General features: G+C 44.9%; 1 protein-coding gene across 1 annotated transcript in view; it reads left to right on the forward strand.

Moving 5' to 3' along the window:
- The window catches only part of LOC311122251 (uncharacterized protein), a gene marked incomplete at both ends in the record, with an annotated part of 54,684 nt that extends 27,923 nt beyond the window's left edge, over positions 1-26,761 (forward strand). Inside the window, 2 exons of the mRNA XM_084196640.1 lie at positions 9,384-9,527; positions 26,726-26,761. Of these exons, the coding sequence (XP_084052766.1) occupies positions 9,384-9,527; positions 26,726-26,761 (180 nt within the window). The remainder of the gene's footprint in view (positions 1-9,383; positions 9,528-26,725) is intronic.
- Between the last annotated feature and the right edge of the window lie 550 nt (positions 26,762-27,311).

Below are 27,311 nucleotides of genomic sequence, written 5' to 3' on the forward strand. Positions count from 1 at the left end.
GTGTTTTGTCGTTAGCATTCGGAAGGGCCGTTTGGTTATGCTCTCGTTGAGAATGCGTAAGTCCAAAATCTGCCTCACTCCCCCCGTGTTTTTGGGCACTAGGAAATAAGGCGAATATAGCCCTTTGTTCCTTTGCTCCCGGGGAACTACTGTTACCGCCTCCTTCGCCAAAAGTTCCGTAATCTCTGTCATCAGAGCGGCCACTTTGTCTGGCGTTTTCATCACCGTCTCCACCACTCCCCTGAACGGGGGTGGGGTCCGGTGGAATTGGAGGGCATAACCCTTCTGCAACGTCTGGTCTAGCCAGCGTGAGAGGGTGCAGCTTCTTCGCCACTGCCAACAATGCAGAGAAAGTGGCTGAGCACGAAGCTGTGGTGCATCCAGTAGGAAGGACCTGTATTCCTCTATGGCCCTTACCGCCACTGTCCGTGAAAGGGAGAGGAACAATCAATGCGTTCTGAGAAAGAAAGAGGAGCAGGGACGTCGTTTAAACCCGTAACCGTCGTATTCCTGCCCTCCTTGAACGCATCGCGGGTCTGAATTGCGCTGACCGAGGTCACAGCCTGCGGCAGGTCGCCATCCCCAGCAAGCGATTGCGTCATATTAGGTGACTGCCATTCGCTATCAGAGCCCTTCACTACAGTACTCCTAGAAGTCTGTAGTATGAGGTGTCTATGAGGTAAAACAAGGCGGCGCCTTGATACCTTCTTAACTTTCACCTTCTGTGTGTGTTCAACTCTGCACCCCTGGTGGGTTGATTCACGCTCAGTGTGGTGAGTACTGGCTCGTTCTGTCAGGGGAGCTGATACTTTGGTTATACCCATAACCCTAGTAATCCGGCCCTCCGTGAACGTAGCATGGGTCTGAATCGCATTAACCGAGACCTTGGTCTGCGATAATGCGCCGTCTCCCTTGGAGGGCCAGGTCGGCGTCCTCTTCACCTCCCTCGCCGGCTGTAGTGGGGCTACCGTAGCTGCTGGAAGGGCGGGGCCCGTTCCCTTCCTGCTCGTGGCCGCCGGATGACGGTCCTCTACCTCCCTGATCTAAAAGGTCCGTAGACTAGAGATAAACATCTAGTTAACTTCGCCTGAAGTCTGCAATCGACCATAAACACACATTTCTACAATGAATCAGGTGAGTTTAGATTAATTTAATCATTTTTATAACGGGTCTTTGTGGCCTACTTCCTGCTTTTACACTGCGCGCATTTAATGGTCCTCGACTTTTGGAAAATAATTTGTGTAGTTTAGCTGGTTACTCGTAGCCAGGCCCGGCGGCAGGATGAACTCGGCAAGGGGGCATCAGAAATGACTAAGGGGGCACAACTATTTTCGCTTGCTGATAACACAGGATAAATAATAATCGATAGTACAATTACACACAATGTATTTGCAGCCACGCACGGCTGTCTTGTAGCAAGAATACAGGCTACTGCACCGCTTTACAAACATGGACAATCCATAAATAGCAAGTTATGACAACGCTACACAGCTACATGCACAACACCCAACAATCCAATGCAAAACCTTTGCTAATTACCGTAATAACACTTCCTCATGCCAATACAATGCATTTCCAATCGCGGAAAGCAAACAATAATGGACAATGCACTACCAACGACTTATCGGTACGATGCAGCTTGGACGCAGCTACCAAGCTGTCTTCCCACAAGAGTGTCATACTACGCTGCGTGTGATAACAGATACATTAGTATTCCATAGCTACGAGTTGTTTATTTAACATTTTTTTTAGTCATTTAGTATATACTGTTATCCAGAACGACAATGCTGCCGTTGTGCCCCGTCAAAGCCACTTTGTAATATCCATCATACTATCAGCTACCTACCTAACTGTTAACATTAGCTAAATTCCATCCAGATGCGCCTGAATGTTTTTTTATTTTCTTCGTAGTACGTAACTTTGAAAGTAAACCTAAACCGTCACATTTTTCAACCAGTAAAATGTGTATGACGTTTTGATGTCTTCACTATTATTCTACAATGTAAAACATTTTCAAAATAAAGAAAAACCCTTGAATGATTAGGTGAGTCCAAACTTGATAAAGAAATGTGTGAGTAAGATATGACTAAAATGTCACACCCTCAGTTAAACTAATAATAGTACTAAAATGTAATACTCCTCCAATTTAGCCATGTGCAGAGTCAATGTCACGTTTGCCTCGTCAAGCTGAAAGCTATTGTAAACAATGCATTCGGAAAGTATTCAGACCCCTTGACTTTTTCCAGATTTTGTTATGTTACAGCCTTATTCTAAAATTGATTGATTTTTTTTTTTCCCTCATCAATCTACACAGAATACCCCATAATGACAAAGCGAAAACATAAGTATTCAGAACCTTTGCTATGAGACTAAAAATTGAGCTCAGGTGCATCCTGTTTCCATTGATCATCCTTTAGATCTTTCAACAACTTGATTGGAGTCCACCTGTGGTAAATTCAATTGATTGGACATGATTTGGAAAGGCACACACCTGTCTATATAAGGTCCCACAGTTGACAGTGCATGTCAGAGCAAGAACCAAGCCATGAGGTCGAAGGAGTTGTCCGTAGAGCTCCGAGACAGGATTGTGTCGAGGTACAGATCTGGGGAAGGTACCAAAAAAATTCTGCAGCATTGAAGGTCCCCATGAACACAGTGGCCTCCATCATTCTTAAATATAAAAAGTTTGGAACCACCAAGACTCTTCCTAGAGCTGGCAGCCCCGCCAAACTGAGCAATCAGGGGAGAAGGGCCTTGGTCAGGGAGGTGACCAAGAACCCGATGGTCACTCTGGCAGAGCTCCAGAGTTCCTCTGTGGAGATCAGAGAACCTTCCAGAAGGACAACCATCTCTGCAGCACTCCACCAATCAGGCCTTTATGGTAGAGTGGCCAGACGGAAGCCACTCCTCAGTAAAGGGCACGACAGCCCGCTTGGAGTTTGCCAAAAGGCACCTAAATGACTCTCAGACCATGAGAAACAAGATTCTCTGGTCTAATGAAACCAAAATTTTACTATTTTGGCTGAATGCCAAGCGTCACATCTGGAGGAAACCTGGCACCATCCCTACGGTGAAGCATGGTGGTGGCAGCATCATGCTGTGGGGATCCTTTTCAGCGTCAGGGAATGGGAGACTAGTCAGGATTGAGGGGAAAGATGAACACCGCAAAGTACAGAGATCCTTGATGAAACCTGCTCCAGAGCGCTCAGGACCTCCGACTGTGGCGAAGGTTTTACCTTCCAACAGGACAACGACCCTAAGCACACAGCCAAGACAACGCAGGAGTGGAATATGGTTTGGGTAAAGCATATTATAATTAGTCTCTGACATCCCTGACCTAGGGAACCAGCACGTGGACTGGGTAAAGCATATTATAATTAGTCTCTGACATCCCTAACCTAGGGAAACAGCACGTGGTCTGGGTAAAGTGGGGGGTTAAGGCCAATCCAGAGATCACTGGGGGTTTTTGTTGGTGTGGGCATGCGCTTGGGCGGACTCTGATCTTTTGGAGCAATATGCACCTGTTGGTAACATGATACCCTCACCGTTCCATGTGTGCCTAGACCCCCGAATAGCAATATTCACAATGGGGATAGCAGTGACTCTCCATTTTGGATAAAAGCAAAAAACAATCCTGTTAAACAGTGGTAACACCACTGTTAGCTCATTTAAAAGAAATGGCATATTTGAATAATAGCTACATGTAATACAAGTTTAGGTTTGTATTAAATTTACATTGTTTTGTGCCAGTTGGCTGTAGGCTACTCCACTAGCAGCTTGCCAGTTGGCTGTAGGCTACTCTACTAGCAGCTTACCAGTTGGCTGTAGGCTACTCCACTAGCAGCTTGCCAGTTGGCTGTAGGCTACTCCACTAGCAGCTTGCCAGTTGGCTGTAGGCTACTCCACTAGCAGCTTGCCAGTTGGCTGTAGGCTACTCCACTAGCAGCTTGCCAGTTGGCTGTAGGCTACTCCACTAGCAGCTTACCAGTTGGCTGTAGGCTACTCCACTAGCAGCTTGCCAGTTGGCTGTAGGCTACTCCACTAGCAGCTTGCCAGTTGGCTGTAGGCTACTCCACTAGCAGCTTGCCAGTTGGCTGTAGGCTACTCCACTAGCAGCTTGCTAAAAACTCTAATCAAGCTAGCCATTTAGCTTCCCACAGATTTAGAAGTGGCTTAGTGTTGTATGTTACGGTCTTGCTGAAAGGTGAATTCCTCTCCCGGTGTCTGGTGTAAAGCAGAATGAAGCAGTCTTTCCTCTAGGAAATCCTGTTTCTTTTCATCTTGTAAAACTCCCCAGTCTTTGACGACGTCAAGCATTCCTTTACCATGATGCAGCCATCACCATGCTTGAAAATAAGGAGGCAGTTACTCAGTGATATGATGTTGGATTTGACCCAAACTTAAGGCTTTGCATTTAGGCCCAATAAGTGTGTTCATTTGAGTGTAAATATTTTAACAGTATTACTAAGATGGGTGTTCTGGAATATTTATATTCTCCTTTCTCTCTGTCATTTAGGTCATTATTGTGGATTATTGTGAATAGTCACATGTACAGGGTTGCAGGTGGTCATTATTGGGGATTATTGTGAATAGTCACATGTACAGGGTTGCAGGTGGTCATTATTGGGGATTATTGTGAATAGTCACATGTACAGGGTTGCAGGTGGTCATTATTGTGAATAGTCACATGTACAGGGTTGCAGGTGGTCATTATTGGGGATTATTGTGAACATCTTTGATGTGTCTGGGTGGCTTAATACACCATACACAATATCATTATTAACAGAGGAAGGGTTAGTCATTCAAAAAAATTATGTTAACTGCTATTATTTTACAGTCCATATCACTTATTATGTGATTTCTTAACACCAACTTTACTTACGAACTAATTTAAGGTTACCTAAACAAAGGGGGTGAATACTTATGCAATGACTATCGGTGTAACGATCCATCTACTACATCGATGTATCGATTTATATTCATATGATCCAACTACATCGATCTGTGCTCGGCGAGTTGGCCTTTTGGACAACATATATCGATCTAACATCGTTTTAAAATGTAATAAATCGATTGTATCGATACTAGGAAATAACCCATTGGATTTAAGCACGTCAGACTTTATATGCAGGGGTGCACATAACTGGTACGCAGATACGCAAGCGCGACAAAAATCAGGAATGCGTAATGCCACTTGTGTTACTACGCGCCTTTGCGTACTTGACCGATCTTCTCATCTAACCTTACACATGACATGTTACTTGTCAACTACTGTCAGGGATGTCCAAAAAGCAACAGACATTAATAAGCTTCTTTTGCGTTTCGCCACCTACAAAGAAACGCCAACTGGAGCCAGAGCCGAAGAAAATACTTTTTTCGGAAAAGTGGCTTGAAGCTAACGATGAGCGCACTGAAATGTGGTGCAAGATTTGCCGCTCAAATCCACATCTAGCAGACAAAACAGGTGCATTTTATAAAGGCTCAAAGAATTTCAACCATCCTTTATTTGACAAACATGAAAAGAGCAAGGAGCACACGAATGTGGCGCAAGCCATTGCTAAAAGCTAGCCGAGAATAAATGTCCAGTCGCAAAGCTGAATGAAGAACAGCGGCAAGCTCTGTTTAATATTTTTCTCTTTCCATAAAGCTAAACACGCACGTCCCATGTCTTCCTATTCTGAGGATGTTCATTTACTGAATGCTTTTTGATGGATCTGAGGACATCACAAAAACTGAGCAGGAAATAGTTTACATTGTGTCTGTGTCCAGCAACGGAGAGTTTACTTCGGACTTTATTGGACTGATTGAATTGGGTGCTGACCGAACCGCACAGGCCATAACAGACGGACTTGTGAGACTTTTGGTAAGTTTCATAATACCAGATGGTCTGCATGGAGTCATGAAACACTGTTAAAAATATCAAGACTATTGCCAGCCATTAAAATGCAACTGGTTACCAGGTATTTATTTCAGTCACACTGGTTGAATTTTTGGCTAAAAGGTTACTGAATCGATTTCAAGTCACTGAATCGTTTCGGATCGTATCGCTCTAAATGAACCAATATCGTCCTTGAATCGTATCGACAACCACGAATCGTGATACAAATCGAATCGTTGTTAAAACGAATCGTTACACCCCTAGCAATGACTATATTTTAGTTTTTTGTTTGTACAAATTTGTAGAATTTTGTTTTCACTTTCACATTATGGAGTATTTTGTGTAGATCAATTACAAAAAATTATAATCAAATCTATTTCAATCCCACTTTTTAAAGCAACAAAATGTGAAAGAAGTTATAGTGGGTGTAGACTTTCCATAGGAACTGTATAGCCTAATAATATTTAGGAAGTTAATTTCCTTGGGAAGATAACTGCCTGTGCTTCTCCATCCATTCATATATAGACTACTCTATTTAATTGAGACCAAACACTCACCTAATCTGGCATGCCCAACTAGGAGAGGAGAGGTATGGCTGCTGAACTAGGAAAGGAGAGGTATGGCTGCTGAACTAGGAAAGGAGAGGTATGGCTGCTGAACTAGGAGAGGAGAGGTATGGCTGCTTAACTAGGAAAGGAGAGGTATGGCTGCTGAACTAGGAGAGGAGAGGTATGGCTGCTTAACTAGGAAAGGAGAGGTATGGCTGCTGAACTAGGAGAGGAGAGGTATGGCTGCTGAACTAGGAGAGGAGAGGTATGGCTGCTGAACTAGGACAGGAGAGGTATGGCTGCTGAACTAGGAGAGGAGAGGTATGGCTGCTGAACTAGGAGAGGAGAGGTATGGCTGCTTAACTAGGAAAGGAGAGGTATGGCTGCTGAACTTGAAACGGCAAGAAAGATGAGCGGTCCGTTGCACTTTCTCTTGACCTACGTTTTGCACGTAGGATATAGCCTGTCTTTTAGGAGCGGGAATATTTTCAGACAGAGACAAATAAATGGATAATTAATATATATTGAAAAGGAGAAGACTCAACGCTCGATCCCCATGTTGCGCCTTTTGCTTTATATTGATAATCACATTTTGGGATTTCACCTCGACTCACATTGGTTGAGCGTCCCCAACTTCTTTCTATTAACAGACACTGTAGTAAACTATAGCCTAATTATATTTAAGTGAATTTCCTTGGCAAGATTACTGCCACGTGATTTATTCGCCCATTCATAGGTAGCCTTGTAGGCTAGTGTGTGAATAATTTGACAGAGGTGCTTTTAATACAATAGCTAGGCTAACGCATACACAGCAGAAAGACACCGTTTCCAAATAATCTGCGGGACAAGTATATTTATCACAACGTTTTCTGTCTGACCGCCCTCAACATGAAAAATACGGACCGCGCTACAATGATCTCTGTCGGAGCCCGCAGCCCTCTACCTCCAAACGTCTTTGTTGTACCATTTGAAAGTGAAAAAATATATATACAGTACCAGTCAAAAGTTTGGACACACCTACTCATTCAAGTGTTTTTATTTATTTTTAATATTTTTTACATTGTAGAATAATAGTGAATACATCTAAACTATGAAATAACATATATTTCATATTTGAGGTTCTTCAAATAGCCACCCTTTGCCTTGATGACAGCTTTGCACACTCTTGGCATTCTCTCAACCATCTTCATGAGGTAGTCACCTGGAATATATTTTGATTAGTTTAACACTTTGTTGGTTACAACATGATTCCATATGTGTTATTTCATAGTTTTGATGTCTTCATTATTATTCTACAATGTAGAAAATAGTAAAAAGAAAACCTTTGGAGTAGGTGTCCAAACTTATGACTGGTACTGGATGTTATTACATTTTAGTACATTTGTCAGCCAAAACATGACACCCACCCTTTTTTTCATGTGTTCTATTGCAAACTGTCATAAACATAAAGCTTTCCAACGTAGCATCAACTATCCAAACAAAGCCACATTGACAATTTGAAATTAGCACATCAATTACAAAAAATTACAATTTAATAAATGTAAATCCCACTTTGTAACGTAACAAAATGTGAAAAAGGTTCAAGGGAGTGCAGACATTCTAAAGGCAATGTATTATATTTGGTTAACATTTCAAAATAGTCTGATGCATATCCTGAAGATCAGATCAAATAGCCTGTAGATCAGATCAAGGAACGCTGTCTATACTTCCATCCCTTTGGTTATTGGCTGATTCCATCGCCAGCAATGCCCAAAAATATTATTGGAATTCTCACATAGAAACGTAATTGGTGTCTAAAATAAAAATAAGCTAAATCAATTTGCCCTTTTTCCTGATAGGGAATGTCCTATTGGTCTGAAGTGTAAGATATTGGTTTCTCCCGTGGGAGCCCCGGGTTCATATCGTGCGTGTTACATACAGTTACAATATTTGAGCACTGCAAATCTGCGTAGCAAGCAAACAGACAATGTGTATTATTTTTAACATGCTGTGAAAGTGGTACTCACTTTTAGGAATGGGTAATCGTTTACAAGTTGCAAGCTATATCATAAACCCATCGTTGAAAAAAACATTTTTCATCTTCTGTGGTTTGGTAACTTCCTGTTGTTCAACGGACCGGAATGAAGAAGCAGAGTTTGGGAAAAAATGTATTTGGTGTCCATTAAGTCTTAAACAGCAAGGGGGCATTGTTTCCACTCCGTTGTGGCCGTCCCCATTTAAATGCAAGACCTCATCATACCATTGTTGTGTTGTTTTACCCTCAGTGTACTAACTTGAACTGCACTACCCTCTTTTTGGGATTTACAGGAAACACCTATCCCACCCCCCTCCTCCCTCTCCCTCCAACCCTCCTCCCCCCTCCCCCTCTTTGGGTCCCCAGGTCGTGACTCTCCTGGTAACTTACTGCTGGGTCTGAAGAGGGTGTCTGTGCTGCTGGTCGACTGCAGGAAAACACCGGGACTGAGTGGGTTTATGCTCTTAGATACATTTATTAAAATGTAGACTCATTAGAAGCACTCCTACCCCATTGGTTACATTGATGATTTTAACGCATCCAAAATGCTCAAATCTGATCACAAGAGTTGGAAAGCTGGGCCTTGAACTAACTTCGATATGAAGAAGGAACCCTAACTGTCTGTCTTTGTTTCACAGGGGACAGCCCTAACCATCGCTCTCTCAGTAGAAGGGGCTTATCATCTGGGGAGGCTAACCAACATCATGATGCTGATGAGGCAGAGAAGAGTCTCTCCAGATCAGAACACCTCAAGAAACACCAGCAGAGACTTACAGGGAAGAAACCTCACTGCTGCTTTGACTGTGGAAAGAGTTTTACCTCTTCAACAAATCTTAATACACACAAGAGAATACACACAGGAGAGAAACCTTATAGCTGTGATACGTGTGGGAAGAGTTTCACTCAGTCAGGAAGCCTGGCTGTACACAAGAGAATACACACAGGAGAGAATCCTTATAGCTGTGATCAATGTGGGAAGAGATTCACTCATTCAGGAAGCCTGGCTGTACACAAGAGAATACACACAGGAGAGAAGCCTTTTGGTTGTGATCAGTGTGGGAAGAGATTCACTCATTCAGGAAGCCTGGTTGAACACAAGAGAATACACACAGGAGAGAAACCTTACCACTGCTCAGACTGTGGAATGAGCTTAACCACTTCAAACGGACTTCTAGTACACAAGAGAACACACACAGGAGAGAAGCCTTTTGGTTGTGATCAGTGTGGGAAGAGATTCACTCATTCAGGAAGCCTGGCTGTACACAAGAGAATACACACACGAGAGAAACCTTACCACTGCTCAGACTGTGGAATGAGTTGTACTACTTCAGGGGATTTAAAAGTTCACCAGCGAACACACACTGGAGATAAATCTTATAGCTGTGATCAGTGTGGGAAGAGATTCACTCAGTCAGGACACCTGGCTGTACACAAGAGAATACACACAGGAGAGAAGCCTTATAGCTGTGATCAGTGTGGGAAGAGATTCACTCGGTCAGGACACCTGGCTGAACACAAGAGAATACACACAGGAGAGAAGCCTTATCACTGCTCAGACTGTGGAATGAGCTTAACCACTTCACGTGGACTTGTACTACACAGGAGAATACACACAGGAGAGAAGCCTTACCACTGACTGTGGGCTGAGATTCACTCAGTCAGGAAGCCTGGCTTTACACAAGAGAAAACACCACACTGTTGGGTAACCTTTCCACTTTTGGTAGCTCAATCCAGTTAATGGTAGACTAGTGTACACACACCGGAGAGAAGCCCTACAGGGTGAGTTTTGCCACCTCAAGCGTTCTTAATGTGGCCTTCCTTAGTGTAATTTGATGTACTGTCAACAAGGGGTCCACCCTCTGATAACTTTAAAAATCTATTATTTCAAGATTTCTATTAATTGCAATGTGAGTGAAATAGTCTGTGTTTGAATGGTGTGGGCGTACGTACCCCAACAACAGAATGGTGTGGGTGTTTCCCAACAACAGGATTGGTCAGCTCAGAGAAAGCAGGGCGGTAGCTCCTCCCCATCTCTCTGCAAGTTTATCGTTAGGGTTAAGGCAAGGGTCCGTTTAACATGTTGACTAGTTGGGATGTGGTCAGAAAAGTCCCTTAAGTCGCTGCCGTCCCACAGTCTGTTGACAGATGCTATGATACCAGTTAAGTCTGTTCACCAGAGATTACAGAAATGTTGGCAGGTAGATTTCTTTGGTTTGCTTAGCGAGCAAGCTAGAGGGATCTGAAGACTGATAACTGTCTGAGGACAATTCACCATCCTCATGATCAACCCTGTCTACCAGCCAACTCACCATCACCATGATCAACCCTGTCTACCATCCAACTCACCATGATCAACCCTGTCTACCATCCAACTCACCATGATCAACCCTGTCTACCAGCCAACTCACCATCACCATGATCAACCCTGTCTACCAGCCAACTCACCATGACCAACCCCGTCTACCATCCAGCTCACCTTATTTTGAAATGACATGATATTGTTTGGCAGAATGAACACGGTATAGTGAATATTTTCCCAAACTGCATTAACCACTCCAGTCAGCAGATGACGATGTGAGTCTTTCAAGAGCTGTTTCCTCCAGTGGACAGGACGCTTTTTCAACAACAACACGGACTCATCAGCCGCCTCGGTAGCTTGCTAGCAAACAAACAAACCACAAAGTTGGCTGCTTCAGTGTTTTTAGATATTTTTCTCAGATGTTACTATGGTATACTGAAGTATAATTACAAGCATTCCATAAGTGTCAAAGGCTTTTATTGACAATTACATTAAGTTTATGCAATGAGTTAATATTTGCAGCGTTGACCCTTCTATTTCAAGACCTCTGCAATGGCATGCTGTCAATTAACTTCTGGGCCACATCCTGACTGATGGCAGCCCATTCTTGCCTAATCAATGCTTGGAGTTTGTCAGAATTGGTGGGTTTTTGTTTGTCCACCCGCCTCTTGAGGATTGACCACAAGTTCTCAATGGGATTAAGGTCTGGGGAGTTTCCTGGCCCATGGACCCAACATTTCGATGTTTTGTTCCCCGAGCCACTTAGTTATCACTTTTGCCTTATGGCAAGGTGCTCCATCATGCTGGAAAAGGCATTGTTCGTCACCAAACTGTTATTGGATGGTTGGGAGAAGTTGCTCTCTGAGGATGTGTTGGTACCATTCTTTATTCATGGCTGTGTTCTTAGGCAAAATTGTGAGTGAGCCCACTCCCTTGGCTGAGAAGCAACCCCACACATGAATGGTCTCAGGATGCTTTACTGTTGGCATGACACAGGACTGATGGTAGCGCTCACCTTGTCTTCCTTGCAGGTAACCATGGTTAACAGAGGAAGAACAATGATTTCAATTACCACCCTCCTTTTTAAAACTTCCAGTCTGTTATTCTAACTCAATCAGCATGACAGGGTGATCTCCAGCCTTGTCCTCGTCAACACTCTCACCTGTGTTAACAAGAGAATCACTGACATGATGTCAGCTGGTCCTTTTGTGGCAGGGCTGAAATGCAGTGGAAATGTTTTTGGGGGATTAAGTTCATTTTCATGGCAAAATGCAATTAATTGCAATTCATCTGATCACTCTTCATAACAGTCTGGAGTATAAGCAAATTGCCATCATAAAAACTGAGGCAGCAGACTTTGTGAAAATTAATATTTGGGTCATTCTCAACTTTTGACCAAGACTGTATATTAACAGCAGGGTTTTAAACACAGTCTGTGTGCTTACTAGTTATTACATGTCATATACAGTGGGGGAAAAAAGTATTTAGTCAGCCACCAATTGTGCAAGTTCTCCCACTTAAAAAGATGAGAGAGGCCTGTAATTTTCATCATAGGTACACGTCAACTATGACAGACAAATGGAGAATTTTTTTCTCCAGAAAATCACATTGTAGGATTTTTTATGAATTTATTTGCTAATTATGGTGGAAAATAAGTATTTGGTCACCTACAAACAAGCAATATTTCTGGCTCTCACAGACCTGTAAGTTCTTCTTTAAGAGGCTCCTCTGTCCTCCACTCATTACCTGTATTAATGGCACCTGTTTGAACTTATCAGTATAAAAGACACCTGTCCACAACCTCAAACAGTCACACTCCAAACTCCACTATGGCCAAGACCAAAGAGCTGTCAAAGGACACCAGAAACAAAATTGTAGACCTGCACCAGGCTGGGAAGACTGAATCTGCAATAGGTAAGCAGCTTGGTTTGAATAAATCAACTGTGGGAGCAATTATTAGGAAATGGAAGACATACAAGACCACTGATAATCTCCCTCGATCTGGGGCTCCACGCAAGATCTCACCCCGTGGGGTCAAAATGATCACAAGAACGGTGAGCAAAAATCCCAGAACCACACGGGGGGACCTAGTGAATGACCTGCAGAGAGCTGGGACCAAAGTAACAAAGCCTACCATCAGTAACACACTACGCCTCCAGGGACTCAAATCCTGCAGTGCCAGATGTGTCCCCCTGCTTAAGCCAGTACATGTCCAGGCCCATCTGAAGTTTGCTAGAGTGCATTCGGATGATCCAGAAGAGGATTGGGAGAATGTCATATGGTCAGATGAAACCAAAATATAACTTTTTGGTAAAAACTCAACTCGTCGTGTTTGGAGGACAAAGAATGCTGAGTTGCATCCCAAGAACACCATACCTACTGTGAAGCATGGGGGTGGAAACATCATGCTTTGGGGCTGTTTTTCTGCAAAGGGACCAGGACGACTGATCCGTGGAAAGGAAAGAATGAATGGGGCCATGTATCGTGAAATTTTGAGTGAAAACCTCCTTCCATCAGCAAGGGAATTAAAGATGAAACGTGGCTGGGTCTTTCAGCATGACAATGATCCCAAACACACCGCCCGGGCAACGAAGGAGTGGCTTCGTAAGAAGCATTTCAAGGTCCTGGAGTGGCCTAGCCAGTCTCCAGATCTCAACCCCATAGAAAATCTTTGGAGGGAGTTGAAAGTCCGTGTTGCCCAGCGACAGCCCCAAAACATCACTGCTCTAGAGGAGATCTGCATGGAGGAATGGGCCAAAATACCAGCAACAGTGTGTGAAAACCTTGTGAAGACTTACATAAATCGTTTGACCTGTGTCATTGCCAACAAAGGGTATATAACAAAGTATTGAGAAACTTTTGTTACTTACCAAATACTTATTTTCCACCATCATTTGCAAATAAATTCATTAAAAATCCTACAATGTGAAATTTTGGATTTTTTTTCTCATTTTGTCTGTCATAGTTGACGTGTACCTATGATGAAAATTACAGGCCTCTCATCTTTTTAAGTGGTGGCTGACTAAATACTTTTTTTCCCCACTGTACATTTGAAGTCGGAAGTTTACATACACTTAGGCTGGAGTCATTAAAACTCGTTTTTCAACCACTCCACAAATGTCTTGTTAACAAACTATAGTTTTGGCAAGTCGGTTAGGACGTCTACTTTCTGCATGACAACAATTCTTTACAAACTGAATATTTCATTTATAATTCACTATATCACAATTCCAGTGGGTCAGAAGTTACATACACTAAGTTGACTGTGCCTTTAAACAGCTTGGAAAATTCCAGAAAATGATGTCATGGCTTTAGATGCTTCTGATAGGCTAATTGACATCATTTGAGTCAATTGGAGGTGTACCTGTGGATGTATTTCCAGGCCTACCTTCAAACTCAGTGCCTCTTTGCTTGGAAAAGGGGGGTATGGGGTGGGTGGGGGGGGTCGCTTGCAAGCCGATGAACACCATCCCAACTGAAGCACGGGGGTAGCAGCATCATGCTGTGGGTGTGATTTGCTGAAGGAGGGACTGGTGCACTTCACAAAATAGATGGCATCATGCGGAAGGAAAATTATCTGGATATATTAAAGCAACATCTCAAGACATCAGTCAGGAAGTTAAAGCTTGGTCGCAAATAGGTCTTCCAAATGGACAATGACCCCAAGCATACTTCCAAAGTTGTGGCAAAATGGCTTAAGGACAACAATGTCAAGGAATTTGAGTGGCCATCACAAAGCCCTGACCTCAATCCTATAGAACATTTGTGGGCAGAACTGAAAAAGCATTTTGTGTATATTATAATAATAATAATATGCCATTTAGCAGATGCTTTTATCCAAAGCGACTTAGTCATGTGCGCATACATTTTTACGTATGGGTGGTCCCGGGGATCGAACCTACTACCCTGGCGTTACAAGCACCATGCTCTACCAATTGAGCTACAGAGGACCACTATTAACAGCAGGGTTATAAATCAAATCAAATTTTATTGGTCACATGCGCCGAATACAACAGGTGCAGACATTACAGTGAAATGCTTACTTACAGCCCTTAACCAACAGTGCATTTATTTTAAACAAAAAAGTAAGACTAAAACAACAACAAAGTGTTGAGAAAAAAAGAGCAGAAGTAAAATAAAGTGACAGTAGGAGGGCTATATATACAATAAAATAAAGTGACAGTAGGGAGGCTATATATACAGGGGGGTACCGTTGCATAGTCAATGTGCAGGGGCACCGGCTAGTTGAGGTAGTTGAGGTACATGTGGGTAGAGTTAAAGTGACTATGCATAAATACTTAACAGAGTAGCAGCAGCGTAAAAAGGATGGGGTGGGGGGGCAGTGCAAATAGTCCGGGTAGCCATGATTAGCTGTTCAGGAGTCTTATGGCTTGGGGGTAGAAGCTGTTGAGAAGTCTTTTGGACCTAGACTTGGCACTCCGGTACCGCTTGCCGTGCGGTAGCAGAGAGAACAGTCTATGACTAGGGTGACTGGAGTCTTTGACAATTTTGAGGGCCTTCCTCTGACACCGCCTGGTATAGAGGTCCTGGATGGCAGGGAGCTTTGCCCCAGTGATGTACTGGGCCGTACGCACTACCCTCTGTAGTGCCTTGCGGTCAGAGGCCAAGCAGTTGCCATACCAGGCGGTGATGCAACCAGTCAGGATGCTCTCGATGGTGCAGCTGTAGAATTTTTTGAGGATCTGAGGACCCATGCCAAATCTTTTTAGTCTCCTGAGGGGGAATAGGCTTTGTCGTGCCCTCTTCACGACTGTCTTGGTGTGTTTGGACCATGATAGTTCGTTGGTGATGTGGACACCAAGGAACTTGAAGCTCTCAACCTGTTCCACTACAGCCCCGTCGATGAGAATGGGGGCGTGCTTACTAGTGAGAACAGTCTGTGTGCTTACTAGTCATATATATATGTTGTTATTCAGCTAGCTTGTTAAGATAGCCTAGCACTACGCTAATGCTAATTAACTAGCTAGCCAACTAACGTCCACAACCATGAGCTCAATAAGCTACTCGCCCCGTACAAAAGAAGATGTGTGCTGGTTGGAGAAAGAAGCTCTGGGGCTGAACATTGTTGTGAAAGAGGAAGAGGAGGATATCACAGTGAAAGGAGAGGAGGGGGAGATGACTGTCACAGTGAAAGGAGAGGAGGGGGAGATGACTGTCACAGTGAAAGGGGAGGCGGGGGGGATGACTGTCACAGTGAAAGAGGAGAAGGAGGAGGATGGATATCTGATTAACAGCAGTGAGTTTTGTCTTGGGGAGGGGCAGAAAGCTCTGATTAGAGAAAAGGCCTGCAGTGTCACTGGCCTTTTTAACTATCCCAAAGCCTAGGACCAAGAGGCATGGAGAGGCAGCCTTTAGTTAGTATGCCTCCCAGCCTCTGGAATAGCCAGAGAACCTGAGGGGGAAGGAAACTGTGGCATTTTAAAAAATAGATCTTAAAACACACCTTTTTAGTGGTGCTTTTCCTCAGGGTGCTTTTTAGTCGTGCATTTTTTATTGTAATTCTTTAGTTTTTTATCCTCATATTTGTGTAGTAAATATTTAGTTTCATTTTAATTGTTTTTATTAGTTTTTTTCCTGTGAAGCACATTGTGTTCCATTCCATGTCTGAAATGTGCTGTATAAATAAAGCTTGATTTGATTCTCTATGGTGTTATTAGATCCCTAATATTGAGTTAGGCCTGTAAGGTAAGATAGACTGATATGATTGAAATCTCTATGGTGTTATTGAATTTAAACAACAAGGCACTCAACCCCGTGGATTATTGTAAACAACTAATAGCTGTTCTCTAACATGACGTGAAGAGGAGTGAATAACACACAATTAATAGCTGTTCTCTAACATGACGAATAACACACAACTAAGTTAATAACACAACTAAGACCTGTTCTCTAACATGACGTGAAGAGGAGTAAATAACACAATTAAGAGCTGTTCGTATTGGAGATCTTTAGTTAACAGCGAAATAGCCGATAAATACTGTATATACAGTGCCTTCAGAAAGTATTTATACCCCTTCCACTTTTTTACATTTTGTTGTTACAACCCTGAATTTAAAATAGATTAAATTGAGATTAATTTTGTCACTGGCATACTCACAATACCCCAAAATGTCAAAGTGGAATCATGTTTTTCGAACAAATTAATTAAAAATAAAAAGCTGAATTGTCTTGAGTTAATAAGAATTCAACCTATTTGTTATGACAAGCCTAAGAAAGTTCAGGAGTAAAAATCTTCTCAACAAGTCACATAATAAGTTGCATGGACTCACTCTGTGTGCAATAATAGTGTTTAACATGATTTTTGAATGACTACCTCATCTCCGTATCCCAGACATACTGTACAATTATCTGTAATGTCTCTCAGTCGAGCAGTGAATTTCAAACACAGATTCAACCACAACGACCAGGGAAGTTTTCCAATGCCTCACAAAGAAGGGCACCTATGGGTAGACGACATTGAATATTCCTTCATTCATTACACTTTGGATGGTGTATCAATATACCCAGCTTCTACAAAGATAGAGACATCCTTCTTAACTCAGTTGCCAGTGAGGAAGGAAACCGCTCAGGGATTTCACCATGAGGCGAATGCTGACTTTTAAACAGTTACAGAGTTTAATGGCTGTGATAGGAGAAAACTGAGAATGGATCAACAACATTGTAGTTACTCCACAATACTAACCTAAATGACAGAGTGAAAAGAAGGAAGCCTGTACATAATAAAAATATTCCAAAACATGCATCCTGTTTGCAACAAGGAACTAAAGTAATAATGCAAAAAAATTTGGCAAAGCAATTTAACTTTTTGCAATAAAATGCGAATTAATTACTTTAAAATCATACAATATGATTTTCTGGATTTTTGTTTTAAATTCCGTCTCTCACAGTTGAAGTGTACCTATGATAAAAATTATAGACCTCTACATGCTTTGTAAGTAAGAAAACCTGCAAAATCGGCAGTGTATCAAATACTTGTTCTCCCCACTGTATATAATAATGTATGCACTCACTAACTGTAAGTCGCTCTGGATAAGAGTGTCTGCTAAATGACAAAAATGTAAATGTCCTGCCACTGTTGTCTAGCAATGATCAACAACCAATTTGACGGAGCTTGAAGAATTTGTAAAATAATAATAGTAAATGTTGCACAATCCAGGTTTAGAAAGCTCTTAGAGACTTACCCAGAAAGACTCAGCTGTAACTGCTGCTAAAAGGTGCTTCTATAAAGTATTGACTCAGGTGTGAATACTTACACTACCAGACAAAGGTTTTAGAACACCTACTCATTCAAGGGTTTTTCTTTATTTGGACTATTTTCTACATTGTAGACTAATAGTGAAGACATCAAAACTATGAAATAACACATATGGAATCATGTAGTAACCAAAAAAGTGTTAAACAATTCAAAACATGTTTTATATTTGAGATTCTTCAAATAGCCACCCTTTGCCTTGATGACAGCTTTGCACACTCTTGCCATTCTCTCTACCAGCTTCACCTGGAATACTTTTCCAACAGTCTTGAAGGAGTTCCCACATATGCTGAGCACTTGTTGGCTGCTTTTCCTTCACTCTGCGGTCCGACTCATCCGAAACGATCTCAATTTAGTTTAGGTCGGGGGAATGTGGAGGCCAGGTCATCTGATGCAGCACTACATCACTCTCCTTCTTGGTAACATAGCCCTTACATAGCCTGGAGGTGTGTTGGGTCATTGTCCTGTTGAAAAACAAATGATAGTCCAACTAAGCCCAATCAAGATGGAATGGCGTATCGCTGCAGAATGCTGTGGTAGCCATGCTGGTTAAGTGTGCCTTGAATTCTAAATAAATCACAGACAGTGTCACCAGCAAAGCACCCCCACACCATAACACCTCCTCCTCCATGCTTTACGGTGGGAGATACACATGCGATCATCTGTTCACAAAGATCTGCCTTACCAAAGACACTGCGGCTGGAACCAAAAATCTCCAATTTAGACTCCAGACCAAAGGACAAATTTCCACCGGTCTAATGTCCATTGCTTGTGTTTCTTGGCCCAAGCAAGTGTCTTCTTCTTATTGGTGTCCTTTAGTAGTTTTTTCTTTGTAGCAGTTCGACCATGAAGGACTGATTCACACAGTCCCCTCTGAACAGTTGATGTTGAGGTGTGTATGTGATTTAACTCTGAAGCATTTATTTGGGCTGCAATTTCTGAGGCTGGTAACTCTAATGAACTTATCCTCTGCAGCAGAGGTAACTGGGTCTTCCATTCCTGTGGCGGTCCTCATGAGAGCCAGTTTCATCATAGAGCTTGATGGTTTTTGCGACTGCACTTTAAGAAACGTTCGAAGTTCTTGAAATGAGTGACTGATCTTCATGTCTTAAAGTAATGATGGACTGTCGTTTCTCTTTGCTTATGTGAGCTGTTCTTGCCATAATATGGACTTGGTCTTTTACCAAATATGGCTATCTTCTGTATACCCCCCCCCCCCCCCTTACCTTGTCACAACAAAACTGATTGAATCAAATGCATTAAGAAGGAAAGAAATTCCACAAATTAACTTTTAAGAAGGCACACCTGTTTATTGAAATGCATTCCAGGTGACTACCTCATGAAGCTGGTTGAGAGAATGTCAAGAGTGTGCAAAGCTGTCTTCAAGGCAAAGGGTGGCTATTTGAAGAATCACAAATATTGTTTCGACCCCAGGAAGAGTAGCTGCTGCCTTGGGAGCAGCTAATGGGGATTCCTAATGAATACAAATACTTTTTAGGTTACTACATGATTCCATATGTGTTATTTCATAGTTTTGATGTCTTCACTATTATTCTACAATGTAGAGCATAGTAAAAAATTAAGAAAAACCCTTGATGAGTAGGTGTTCTAAAACTTTTGACCGGTAGTGTATATAAATGGGATTTTACTGTATTTAATTTAAATAGATTTATGCACAACAGCATTCTATCCAAGGTGGGAGAGAGCACGAGGAGGGATCATGTCATGCAGGTTCAGGTATCCGCTACAGGACAGTTGTATATTATTTAAAACATCAATTGGTAGCTGATTAGTATGTATGGATCATTTATTTTAAAATCTGCAATGTTTGAATGTCCAGTTTTAATTACTGAACAATAAATGACATTATTACCACCAGCCAGCAGGCTATAAAATTGCAGCATTACAACACCATTTATAGATTTCGTGAAATGTTAGGCCCCGTGTAGCTCAGTTGGTAAAGCATGTCGTTTGCAACGCCAGGGTTGTGGGTTCGATTCCCATGGGGGGCAAGTATGAAACAAATTATATAGGCACTCACTAACTGTAAGTCGCTCTGGATAAGAGCATCTGCTAAATGACTAAAATGAGAAAATGACGACCAAATAGAGGCCTACCAATAAACCTTCATCCATTAGCTAAAGCAAAGCTTTACATGCTCTTGCACCACAGGAACCCTATCATCGATTAATTAGGCACGCAGCCGCATAGACATGTCGCTATTTCAGCACGATGTACAGCGATCGGTTTGTGAGTGGAACTACAAATACCTAGGTGTCTGGTTAGACTGTAAACTCTCCTTCCAGACTCACATTAAGCATCTCCAATCCAAAGTTAAATCTAGAATCGGCTTCCTATTTCGCAACAAAGCCTCCTTCACTCATGCTGCCAAACATGCCCTCGTAAAACTGACTATCCTACCGATCCTTGACTTTGGCGATGTCATTTACAAAATAGCCTCCAAGCAAATTGGATGTAGTCTATCACAGTGCCATCCGTTTTTCACCAAAGCCCCATATACTACCCACCACTGTGACCTGTGCGCTCTTGTTGGCTGGTCCTCACTACATATTCGTCGCCAAACCCACTGGCTCCAGGCCATCTATAAATCACTGCTAGGCAAATCCCTGCCTTATCTTAGCTCATTAGTCACCATAGCAACACCCACCCGTAGTATGCGCTCCAGCAGGTATATCTCACTGGTCATCCCCAAAGCCAACACCTCCTTTGGCCGCCATTCCTTCCAGTACTCTGCTGCCAATGACTGGAACGAACTGCAAAAATCTCTGAAGCTGGAGACTCTTATCTCCCTCACTAACTTTAAGCATCAGTTGTCAGAGCACCTTACCGATCACTGCACCTGTACACAGCCCATCTGAAATTAGCCCGCCCAACTACCTCATCCCCATATTGTTATTTATTTTGCTCATTTGCACCCCAGTATCTCTATTTGCACATCATTACATTTACATTTTAGTCAATTAGCAGACGCTCTTATCCAGAGCGACTTACAGTTAGTTATTACATTTTAGTACATTTGTCAGCCAAAACATGACACCCACTGTCATAAGGTGCTGAAGGTGGGTGTGGTGTATGAATCAGGCGCAGGACGCAGAGGCTCAGTCCAAAGGCTTTAGTGCAAAATTCACACAAACAAAAGCACAATAAGCTTGAAGGCGAATACAAGGCGCACACAGGCGACAAAATAAACAGCGCACAAAACATGTGCAAAGTAATCACTCCAAAACACTGGAGGGAAATAGTAGCTCCAACACGTAACAGAGGCGCAATCACACACAAACACAGACACACACAACGAGAACTAAATAGAACACTAACGAGGACTAACTAGACACAGGTGTACAACATTAAGACCAAACCAAACGAACATGAAACATAGATCGGTGGCAGCTAGTACTCCGGGGACGACGACCGCCGAAGCCTGCCCGAACCAGGAGGAGGAGCAGCCTCGGCCGAAACCGTGACAGTACCCCCCACTTGACGCGCGGCTCCAGCCGTGCGCCGACCCCGGCCTCGGGGACGACCAGGAGGACGCGGAGCAGGGCGCGCGGGATGGTCCCGGTGGAACTCCGACAGGAGAGATTGGTCTAGGATGTCCCTCCGCGGCACCCAGCACCGCTCCTCCGGGCCGTACCCCTCCCACTCCACGAGATACTGGAGACCCCCCATCCGGCGTCTGGAGTCCAAGATGGACCGAACGGTGTACGCCGGAGCCCCCTCGATGTCCAATGGGGGCGGAGGAGTCTCTCCTATCTCATTGTCCTGGAGTGGACCAGCTACCACCAGCCTGAGAAGAGACATATGGAACGAGGGGTTAATATTCTTATATTCAACAGGTAGATGTAACTTATAACACACCTCGTTCAATCTTCTCAGGACTTTAAAGGGCCCCACAAACCGCCGACCCAGCTTCCGGCAGGGCAGGCGGAGGGGTAGGTTTCTGGTAGAGAGCCAGACTCGATCTCCGGGTGCGTACACCGGCCCCTCACTAAGGTGGAGATCGGCGCTCGCCTTGTGACGACGGACGGCCCGCTGCAGGTGGACGTGGGCAGCGTTCCACGTCTCTTCCGAGCGCCTCATCCAATCATCCACCGCAGGGGCCTCGATCTGGCTCTGCTGCCACGGTGCCAGAACCGGCTGGTAACCTAATACACATTGGAAAGGGGTTAGGTTGGTAGAGGAGTGGCGGAGAGAATTCTGGGCCATCTCGGCCCAGGGAATGTAACGCGCCCACTCCTCAGTCCGGTCCTGCCAATACGACCTCAGAAACCTACCCACATCCTGGTTGACACGTTCTACCTGCCCATTACTCTCCGGGTGGTACCCCGAGGTAAGGCTAACCGAGACCTCCAAACGCTCCATAAACGCTCTCCACACCCGGGAGGTAAACCCCTGAGAGAGGGGAAGGTATTCCCCTGAGAGAGGGGAAGGTCTGTTACAAAATCCACCGAGAGGTGGGACCATGGTCGTTGTGGAACGTGTAGGGGTTGTAACTTACCCCTGGGCAGATGTCGGGGCGCCTTACACTGGGCGCACACCGAGCAGGAGGAGACATAAACCCTCACATCCCTGGCCAAAGTGGGCCACCAGTATTTAGTGCTAAGGCAATGCACTGTCCGGCCGATACCCGGATGTCCAGAGGAGGGTGACGTGTGAGCCCAGTAAATGAGTCGATCCCGAATCTCGAGCGGAACGTACCTCCGACCCTCAGGACACTGTGGAGGGCTGGGGTCGGTACGCAACGCTCGCTCGATTTCGGAATCGACCTCCCACACCACCGTTGCCACAAGGAAAGACTCCGGTAGTATGGGAGTGGGCTCAACGGACCTCTCCTCCGTGTCATACCGCCGGGACAGTTCATCTGCCTTACCATTCTGGGACCCAGGGATGTACGTGATTTTAAATACGAACCTGGTGAGAAACATACTCCATCGAGCCTGGCGAGGGTTCAGTCTCCTCGCTGCCCGGATGTACTCCAGGTTCCGATGGTCAGTCAAAATGAGGAAAGGGTGTTGAGCCCCCTCAAGCCAATGCCTCCACACCTTAAGGGCTTGAACTACAGCTAACAGCTCCCTGTCCCCAACGTCATAGTTACGCTCCGCCGGGCTGAGCTTCTTAGAGTAAAAAGCACAGGGGCGGAGTTTAGGTGGCGTGCCGGACCGTTGAGAGAGAACGGCCCCTATACCAGCCTCAGACGCGTCTACATCAACCTGAAAGGGTAATGCGGGATCCGGATGCACCAGCACCGGAGCCGACGTAAACAGGTCCTTCAGTCTCCTAAAGGCCCTGTCCGCATCGGCTGACCACTGCAGTCGCACCGGACCCCCCTTCAGAAGGGACGTGATGGGAGCTGCCACCTGTCCAAAACCCCGGATAAACCTCCGGTAGTAATTCGCAAAACCCAAAAACTGCTGCACCTCTTTTACAGTAGTTGGGGTTTGCCAATTACGCACAGCGGACACACGATCCACCTCCATTCTCACCCCTGACGTGGACAACCGATAACCCAAAAAGGAGACCGACTCCTGGAAAAACAGACATTTCTCTGCCTTGACATATAGGTCGTGTTCCAACAGCCTCCTCAATACACGACGCACCAGGGTTATATGCTCGGCTCGGGTAGACGAGTACACCAGAATGTCATCAATGTACACGACCACCCCTTGTCCCTGCATATCCCGGAAAATCTAATCTACGAAGGATTGGAAGACTGATGGAGCATTCATCAACCCATATGGCATGACGAGATATTCGAAATGACCTGACGTGGTACTAAACGCTGTCTTCCATTCGTCACCCTCCCTAATGCGCACCAAGTTATACGCGCTCCTGAGATCCAGTTTTGTGAAAAACCGCGCTCCATGCAATGACTCCGTCATGGTCACAATCAGAGGGAGTGGATAACTGTATTTCACAGTAATCTGATTGAGACCACGGTAATCAATGCACGGGCGCAACCCTCCATCTTTCTTTTTCACAAAAAAGAAGCTTGAGGAGGTGGGAGAAGTGGAGGGCCGAATGTATCCCTGTCTCAAAGATTCGGCTATGTAAGTCTCCATAGCTTTTCTCTCCTCTTGAGACAAAGGATACACATGGCTCCGTGGGAGCGCTGCTCCTGCCTGGAGATCAATCGCACAATCCCCCTGTCTATGAGGAGGCAACTGCGTCGCCCTAGTTTTGCTAAACACGAGAGCTAAATCCCCATATTCAGGCGGAATGTGCAGTGCGGGCACTTGGTTTGGACTCTCCACCGAAGTCGCCCCCACGGAAACACCCAGACATCGCCCCTCGCACTGAGCAGACCACCCATCGAGAGCCCTCTGTTGCCACGAAATAGCAGGGTTGTGGGTGCTTAACCAGGGAATCCCCAGCACCACTGGGTACGCAGGAGAGTCGATCAGATACAGCTGTATAGTCTCCTCATGACCCCCCTGCGCACACATCCGAAGTGGCGCTGTGATCTCCCTGATCAACCCCGACCCCAACGGACGGATATCTAAGGCATGAACGGGAAAAGGTTTGTGAACAGGTAGGAGAGGGATCCCTAACTCAAAACAAAACTTCAGATCAACAAAATTCCCAGCTGCGCCTGAATCTACGAGCGCCTTATGCTGGGAATGAGGTGCAACCTGTGGAAAACACACAGGTATACAAAAGTGCACAACAGAAAGCTCTGGGTAAGTGGGACGTCTACTCACCTGGGAGGCCCCCCCAGTGCGTGGCCTGTTGTCTTCCCCCTCAGAGAACCCTCCCCAGCACCTGGCCGCAGTGTGCCCTCCACGACCGCACTTGGTGCAGGAGACAGGCCCCCTCGGGCTCCTCCTACTCCGTTCTCTAGCGCCGGCACCCCCGAGCTCCATAGGGCTCGGCTCGGAGGCGCCGGAGGGCGGAATGGACGGACTCCCCTCGGGACGTCCACGGGTGGCCAGCAGGGTGTCCAGACGGATGGACATATCGACCAACTGGTCGAATGTAAGATGGGTATCCCTGCAGGCCAACTCACGTTGAACGTCCTCTCGTAGGTTACATCGAAAATGGTCGATGAGAGCCTGTTCATTCCACCCTGCATCAGCCGCTAGAGTCCGGTACTCTAGAGCGAACGCCTTCGCGCTCCTCCTCCCGTCTCAACTGGACTAGACGCTCCCCCGCCGCTTTGCCCTCAGGTGGATGGTCGAACACGGCCTTGAAGCGGCGGGAGAACTCTGCGTAGGTCATGGTGTTGGCGTCCATTCTCCTCCACTCGGCGTTAGCCCACTCCAACGCCTTGCCCGTGAGACAGGAGATGAGGGCGGAAACGCTCTCGTGTCCCGAGGGCACCGGGTGTACAGTGGCCAGGTAGAGCTCCACCTGCAGGAGGAACCCCTGACACCCGGCAGCTGTTCCGTCATACGCCCTCGGGAGCGAGAGCCGAATCCCCCTGGGTTCCGAACCTAGGACTGGTGGACCGACCGATGGGGTGGGCAGGGTAGGTGGAGGTGTGGGTACCCGGCTGGCCTCCCATCGGTGCAAGGTGTAGATTACCTCCTGTAGAGCGGTCTCCAGTTGTCGAATCTGGCCATCTTGTCCACGGATATGCTCCTCGAGCGACACAGGCGTCTCTGCCGATCCTGCTGATTCCATTGTGGTGTGTGATTCTGTCATAAGGTGCTGAAGGTGGGTGTGGTGTATGAATCAGGCGCAGGAAGCAGAGGCTCAGTCCAAAGGCTTTAGTGCAAAATTCACACAAACAAAAGCACAATAAGCCTGAAGGCGAATACAAGGCGCACACAGGCGACAAAATAAACGGCGCACAAAACATGTGCAAAGTAATCACTCCAAAACACTGGAGGGAAATAGTAGCTCCAACACGTAACAGAGGCGCAATCACACACAAACACAGACACACACAACGAGAACTAAATAGAACACTAACGAGGACTAACTAGACACAGGTGTACAACATTAAGACCAAACCAAACGAACATGAAACATAGATCGGTGGCAGCTAGTACTCCGGGGACGACGACCGCCGAAGTCTGCCCGAACCAGGAGGAGGAGCAGCCTCGGCCGAAACCGTGACACCCACCCTTTTTTTCATGTGTTCTATCGCAAACTGTCATAAACATAAAGCTTTCCAACGTAACATCAACTATCCAATCAAAGCCACATTGACAATTTGAAATTAGCACATCAATTACAAAAAATTACAATTTAATATATTTAAATCCCACTTCGTAACTTAACAAAATGTGAAAAAAGTTCAAGGGAGTGCAGACGTTCTAAATGTACAATGTATTATATTAGGTTAACATTTCAAAATAGTCTGAAGCATATCCTGAAGATCAGTTCAAATATCCTGTAGATCAGATCAAGGAACGCTGTCTATACTTCCATCCCTTTGGTTATTGGCTGATTCCATCGCCAGCAATGCCCAAAAATATTCTTGGAATTCTCACATAAAAACGTAATTGGAGTCTGTTATGATGAGTTTCTGCTCAAAGAATCAAGGATATACTTAGACATTCTGTATTTAATGATCGGTACCGGGTTAGAAACACCAACGGACATAGCTTTGCCATTTTGCTGTTTCCAACTAACTAACAAAGAAGACCCTCTACCTTTTATATACCCTCTTGGTCCTCCTTCCTTTCACATCCATCTGGAAACCATCATAGGCCACCCTGTCTCTGTTCTTATTGCCCTTTGCCCTCAGGTCACTACATCCTGTCCATCACTCACACTACCCTGACCATCACTAATTACATTACATTTTAGTCATTTAGTAGACGCTCTTATCCAGAGCGACTTAAAGTTAGTGAATACATATATTTATTTATTTTATACTGGCCCCCCGTGGGAATTGAACCCACAACCCACAACCCTGGCATTGCAAACGCCATGCTCTATCAACTGAGCTACATCCCTGCCGGCCATTCCCTCCCCTACCCTGGACGACGCTGGGCCAATTGTGCGCCGCCCATGAGTCTCCCGGTCGCGGCCGGCTGCGACAGAGCCTGGATTCGAACCAGGATCTCTAGTGGCACAGTTAGCACTGCGATGCAGTGCCTTAGACCACTGCGCCACTCAGGAGGTGTACATCTCTTGCACATCAATCATTCCAGTGTTAATAATAATTGTAATTATTTTGCACTATGGCCTATTTATTGCCTTACCTCCATAACTTGCTACATTTGCACACACTGTATATATATTTTCTGTTGTATTTTTTACTTTAAGTTTTGTTTTACCCCATATGTAACTCTGTGTTGTTGTTTTTATCGCACTGCTTTGCTTTATCT

This window comes from Coregonus lavaretus (genome assembly GCF_964263955.1).
Source record: "Coregonus lavaretus genome assembly, contig: HAP1_SCAFFOLD_350, whole genome shotgun sequence".
In the NCBI taxonomy this organism is placed as follows: Eukaryota; Metazoa; Chordata; class Actinopteri; order Salmoniformes; family Salmonidae; genus Coregonus; species Coregonus lavaretus.